The 6,562-nt window shown below is 57.0% G+C and overlaps 1 protein-coding gene across 1 annotated transcript; it reads left to right on the forward strand.

The window, feature by feature from the left end:
• Positions 1-3,225: 3,225 nt before the first annotated feature.
• LBRM_33_2650 (conserved hypothetical protein) lies at positions 3,226-3,849 on the forward strand (the record flags this gene model as incomplete). Its single annotated transcript, XM_001567983.1, has 1 exon — positions 3,226-3,849. One exon carries the CDS (start codon positions 3,226-3,228, stop codon positions 3,847-3,849), a length of 624 nt encoding a protein of 207 aa, XP_001568033.1.
• Positions 3,850-6,562: the final 2,713 nt, after the last annotated feature.

Raw genomic sequence — 6,562 nt, forward strand, 5'->3', positions numbered from 1 at the left:
AGCCCGCGCCCGCACGATACCTCACCGCTGCAGAATGGGCCAATCTCCGTGCGGAGCTTCCTGTACGGTAGCGGCTTTGAGTCCTGCAAGCACCTGGCCCCCAAATCGAGCATGACCAGTGCTGCCTTTATGAGACAGTCGGGCATTTTTGGCGGCAGCACTCTACACGACGACAGCAATGACGAAGACGATGGTTATCGAGTGTCGCCGAGCACTGATTCGTCCCAGTGCTGCACGCTCGACCGAAAAGGTACGATGACGGCATTTGGGTGGGTGATGGAAACTGGCAAGGGTCGGCTGCGAAATAAAGAGGGCGGCACTCGCGGAGATTGCGCCAGCGACGACGACGAGGATGGTAACATAGCGGAGGACAAAGAGGACGATGTGGATGGCGATGATGACGCCAATCGACGGCTGAGCTCTACCCTCACCTGCATATCAAGGTGTAACAGTCACAGCAAGACGGCGCATCACAACAGCAAGGTGATGGTGCGGAGCAACGCGAACAGCGATGAGGATGCGGACGAGGACGGTGACGGCGAAGACGGCCCCACCTCGCAGTCACGGCAGACTGCCTTAGAACGTATTCAGTCTGACAAGGAGGAACTCTCTGACTCCAGTGAGGCTGATGGTAAGGTGGAGGTGCGCGAAGGGAGACCTGCTGTGGACACCGTTCCTTCGCTGCCGCCTGGAGGTGGTGGAAGCAGCAACGTGTACCGAAGGGTGGGTCCTTCAGTCGCAAATTATCGCAGGTCCATTCCCATTCACTATTATGTGTCACCTCGAGCGAACGTGATACCGCCGACTGGCTATCCAGGCAGGTGTGCCGGGTGTGGTGCGCATGCAGCTGCTTATCTGCACAACTGTGGTGGTTATCAACGACTAAATTTGGCGCGGTCGCGGCAGGACGAGAGGAACTGGCACGCGCAGCCCACTGGCTTCGTATCATCATCCCCTACTAACAGCAGTGGTGAATATACGAGCTCCTCTGCTGGTACCACTCCAGTTACGTACGAGTCTACTCCTCCCATGTTCCGGCGGACGGAAACGAGCACAATGGTGCACAAACTGCTGGGCCTTGACCCCGAGGCTGAAATTATTCGCGTGAGGTCACCCCTCTGGTGGTGCCTGCCTCGCTAGTGGGCGAGCCTCTGCTCTCCCTGGCGTGAGTTGTTTGAACAAAGAGAGCGCCGTGGGCAACGGAGCCGAAAGGGCTTGTGCAGCTCTGGAGGTGATTGAAACTAGCATTCAGTGATTTGTTCTCCCTTCTTCGCGTTTCTATGGGCCCTCTGATTGCCATCTTACCACTGCTGCGCGGCACCGCCACGACATCCACTCGCTGTCTTGACCCTCTACACGCCCCCCCCCCCGTTTTTCTCTTCGCTTGTGTGTGTGGGGGAGGAGGGTGTCTTTACTGGCGATACGGATGTCCCGCTTGCGGAATGGACTCACCGTAGCGTTTGCTCAGTGCAACAGAATGACGCTTCCCCCCCTCCCCTCCCCCTCACCCCCGCTGATCTCCACAGAAACTTGAACTGCCAACTGCTAGTGATGTGGGTAACGGGAGGCACGCTAATAGCAAGCCAGAAGAGCAGACAATCAAGCGAGAAGATAAAAAGCGAGACACCGTAAGAGCGGGGCGTCCTTGATGGTGACGCCCTCTGGTATCGCTCTCTTTAGCTCCTCTGACCTCCTCCTTTTTTCTCTGCCCTTTATTTTCCCCTTTCCAGGCTCTCGTCGCGCATTGATGCTCGCAGAGTCCAGGCAAAACTTGACGCGTCCTTGAGGGGGCCCCTCTCCTGCACCCCCCTCGCTTGGTCCATGTGTATCACACTCTCACACGTTTTATGCAGTTTTGTGTGTTTTCTTGCTGCTCTCCATGGCCTTCCGTTTTCCCCTGTCTTATACGCTGCTCTCGCCGTCCTGGAGTTGATGGGATCCCCCCTTCCGCGCCCCATCCACCGCCCCTCAGCGGAAAAGCCAGCGTAGCGGATAGTCAATGCGTCTCTCCATGGAGCTTTTCGTCCCCTCCCCCACGGCTCACTGCCGGCCTCATGCAGTTCAAGCGATCCAACGAAAGAAAAAGCTTGAAAAGGTGTGAGGCGACTCGTGTTGCCACGTGCGCTTTTCCTTTTCGTCGCTCTTTGGCCACCCTGTGCCTGTACCTCTCTCTGCCCGTAGGATTCATTCTCCCCACCCACCCACCCACCCCCACACACACAGGCACACAGCATTTGCGCCTGGCTGATCTCTTCATGACATTCCCTCGTCTGTTAGTTTCTTAGGTTCCTCTCTTTTTGTTGTTGTTCACGCATGAGACACTTCACTACCGCGCCACCCGTCTTTCCTCCGCCTCCCTCACGGATGCGCAACAGGCCTTCTTCCGTGGCGTTGTCCTCTCCTCCGCTGGGGGCGGTCGCACATCAAAGACGATGGGTATCTCGAAGAACGGCGTGAGCATGGCGCCCCCCTCCTCCTCACCTCTTTTCTTGCCCTTCTCTAACGCCATCGTTTTGTTTTTATTTTTTTTTAGGGGGTTCTTTGGTGGTTCGTTTTTTCGCTATTTGTGTCTGCCTGTGGGTAGCAGCCGTTTTGCTGCCCCTCTCTCGCTGCTACCGCCGCTTGGTTCGGCGACAACTGTTCCGTTCTTTGTGTGTGTTGTTTTCCCTATCTCGTCTGCCTCCCCTCTGTCTGACCGAGCTGACGCCTCTGTTTCTTCCCCTTCACCCACTTTTTCGCTTTTAACGGCTCTTTCCTCTTGCGCTGTGCTGCTTGTGTGTCTCTGTGTGTGGTGATGGTAGTGGTGGTGGGTGTATTCCTCTACACGCTATGGCGCTCAAATCTTCATCTGATAAGTCCGTGGCAACGTAGTGTGCACATGTATGACTTGTGAACACTGTAGTGCACTCTCTGCCTCTTCCTGTCGCCTCCTCCCCCCCCCTCCACTCCTCATCCTCCTCTCGTCAGAGTGCGATGTCGGCCATTGGGAGGGGGAGGGGGCCACCCACATTTGTGCGCGAGGCGGACACCAACACACGCGGGGTATAGAAAGACGACGGCAGCGACAGAGGGGGCTGCACAACCGCACGCATGTAAACTGGCGAGGAGGAGTGCGAGAACATGCAGAAAAAGACGGCCAGCGCTGGCACGTAGGCGCCCATGGGCAGCCGCCTACACTAACACGACACGCGCGAGGAGAAAAGCGCCGATGGGGTCACCACTGCCATGAGACCGCTGTACCGACTCACACAATGGGGAATGCGTAAGCAGAGCTCAGCGAAAGGAGAGAGGGGGGAGGGAGAGGACTTCCCGCTGGATGCCAGCAAGAAGATCAAGTTGGTCATGCAGAACGACCGCAAGGACGACGTCGTGGCTACTGTGCGCCGGCTTCTGCTGAACCGACTTTTCGCCAAGCAGGACGACGGCGTGAAGGCAATCGACACGTGGATCAGCGACTGCCCAGTTTTCGATGAGGCGTTGACCTCTGCGCTGCAGGCATTTCGTGAGCGACAGCTGAACGAGCTAGCGACCAAGTCTGACCTGTTTCAACGCCTCCACGACCAGTATCACGTGAAGATGGAGGCGGAGCTGCAGCGCATCATTGCCATGCGTGACATGGCGGCGAACAAGGAGCTTGAGCGCATTGATGCCATTGTAACTACGATAAAAGAGCGCAAGCTAGCAGAGAAGCGCAGCTTTCGCCTTCTCAAGTTCTATGCGAAGAACGACGTGCAAAAGTTCCGACCTTTCGGTAAAATCAGTGGCATCTCGGAGATGGGCGAGTCGGTGGACGTGTGCGTCCCTCCTGCGCACGTGAACGTAAATCCCTTCACTGGCAAGCCGGCCTAGCCACCATCTGGTGATGGTAATAAGGACAGCAAACAGCTGCAAGAGCAAAAAAAAAGAGTCCAACACGCGTGTCTGCTCGTGTTGGGAATTCACCAAATCTCTGACTAAGCATGCGTCTGACTAACTGCAGGGGCAGGGTGCAGGTGTGTGACCGCTGCGTGCATGTTGCCCTTTGCCGCGCCGCACGTGCTTCACCGTACCATCTCCCTGTAGAGCTACACGAGAGAGTAGAGTTATGGTTCACCGTCACAGAAGAGGTCTCTCGTGGCGTCCCTTCTTCCCCCCCCCCACCCCCCGGCTACACGTGTGGGCCAAAGCGCAGCTGGAGAACGCTTGTTTTTCGATCGCGTTTTGGCGCCTCTTGTTCCTTGCACTCCCCAGGGTTTGCTTTGCGCGACCAAACAAGCATTGCAGCAGATGAGTCAGACGTGACTCGATCTCTCCTTCCTTCGCTCGACCTCCGCATTCTATGTCACACCTCTTCGGCGTCCTATGCACCAGCCTAATGATCCTCTTTACTCCGTCTGTGTGTTTGATTTCTCTCTTGCTCTCTTTCTCTATACTCTCCACACAGCTGCGCCTCTCACTGTCATTGTCGTGTGCAAACGCTATAAATCTACCCTAGGCCGCCCCATCACTGCGTGCATCCTACGCTCGCCCCATTCCCGCAGCCTCCATTGCCTTACCCATGGGCGACGTTGACTCTTCCATCCCACTTCCAGCTGGCAGCATAGGCGAAGGGGCGAGTCGCTTGTCGTACGCCTCGTTCTCTTCCTGGTGTCGCCAGCGACTGCTGCCTACACTGTTCCCTTCGCCTGCCACCGCCAAGATGACGCCACTCCATCTCGCCTCTCTCTTTCCTGCAGCCCTACCACACTTTGAGGCGGGTGCACCAACAAAGACGTCTCTGTCACCGACTCCACAGCACTCTGCAGCAGTCCCCACCTGCGCAACGCTCTTGGCGACACAGAAAGGCGAAGGCCCAACGGCGCCGGCGCCGGTGTCACCACCGCCGCATCCGATCTCTCTCGCGGTGGTGGAAAACACGTCAGAGAACGTCCCTGACGCTGCTCTTCTGAATTCACTTCGACTCCCCCCCGTGCTACCTCTGCACGGTAGCGGCGGTGCTTTTTCTACGACCACAGCTGCCGCTGCGGACTTGCTTGCCCTCGCTGACGCTTCGCCCACTGCAGGATCTGCGTCGTCGTCGGTGACCACACCGGGGCTGGGGCCCTCTTTTTCTTCCTCCCCCCTCCCCAATGTGAGCACTAAAGCAGCGATGACGTCAAACGCAGAATCGGACAAGTCAGCGCCGGTACTACTCGGGACTGGCCGACTGGGGTTGCCTTCCTCCACTTCCCCGTTTCTCTACCCTGCCCCTCCGCTGTCGCCGTTCACTGTGTCGGCGGGCTCGCTTTCGGCCATGCGTACCCCATCCACGTGCGTGGAATTGCCAGGCCCGCAGTCGCTCTTCGTCCGTGGCTCTGACGCGCTCGGGTGCAGTGGTCGCTCGCCCGAGCTGCTGCAAGCCGACTCGCGTACAGAGGTGGGCGGCGCGCCTTCCGTAAAGGTGTAGGTGGCCACTTCTCTCGTTTTCTTTTTTTAAATCTTCTCACAGCTCCCCGTGACTGCCTGTGGGCGTGTGCGCATCTCTATTCACTGTTGAGGGCCCGTTGATGTTGGAACGCAGGATGCGCAGCATTGCACAATGTTTCTGTGCAGCCTGTGCCTTGGCGATCCCCCCTTCTCTACGAGCCGCACTGAGCTAAGGTCGCCCGCTCCTTCTTTCTCTTTGACCTACGTAGGCTGCTCTTTCTCCCTTCCCCCCCCTTTCGATCGACGAGTCTCCTTTGTGCAGGCACCGTCGCTTTCATCCCAGCTGCTGCACCCGTGGTGGCCACTTCTGCCGCAAGACGACAAAGCACATCGACACCATGGTAATGACTCCCTTCCCTCGGCCCACACCGATGTACCCACCCAATGATAGCTGAAGTCGACCTTCCTTGTTTTGCTGCTTTCCTCTTCTCTTGTGTCCTCTGATCTCTCCTCACTGCTTTCTTCCCTGTTGTGCAGCACTATGATTCCCCTCTCTTCTGTGGCCTCGCTCTGTCACTCCAGCTCCTTTCCACGTCTGGTGATGCCTCAGTGTACGTTGCACTGTGTCGTGGAGTGTTTTTTGTCTTTAAATTTCACTATGTATTTTCTTCGGTTGCTTTTCTATACGTGTACCTCCTCCCCTCCCTCTCCCTGTAGAAGGAGCACTGCTACAGGGGGAGGGGAACTACTGCTGCTGCTGCCTCACTCACACATTCGTGCCTCAAATGTGGGCTTCCTCTTGGAGCCCACGTTGTGCTTTTCACTGGTCTTCGCTGCTCGCGATCGCCTCACACGACACCATTTGTGTTCGGTTCTTGTCCTGTTTGCTGACTTTTCAGCCTTGCTGGTTTGGTTTGCCTGTTATCGTTTGCTTCCTTTTCGAATGTGCGGCGTGTGGATGTTGTGACGTTGAAGAGGTGCGGACGTTCTTTTGCTGTTGTTTCCCCCCCCTTTGTGTGGGTTTCCGCAAGAGGTGGACTGCTCTCCGTGTTGCGGCGGAGGCATTAGGGGGAGGGGGAGGCGTGTCATCTCCCATCAGCGCTTGAGACAGTGAAAATGGCCAAGGAAAGAACCAAACCAACGCCCACAACGACGAGCGGTACCGCCTCTTTTGGCG

Source organism: Leishmania braziliensis, chromosome 33, assembly GCF_000002845.2.
Source record: "Leishmania braziliensis MHOM/BR/75/M2904 complete genome, chromosome 33".
NCBI lineage: Eukaryota > Euglenozoa > Kinetoplastea > Trypanosomatida > Trypanosomatidae > Leishmania > Leishmania braziliensis.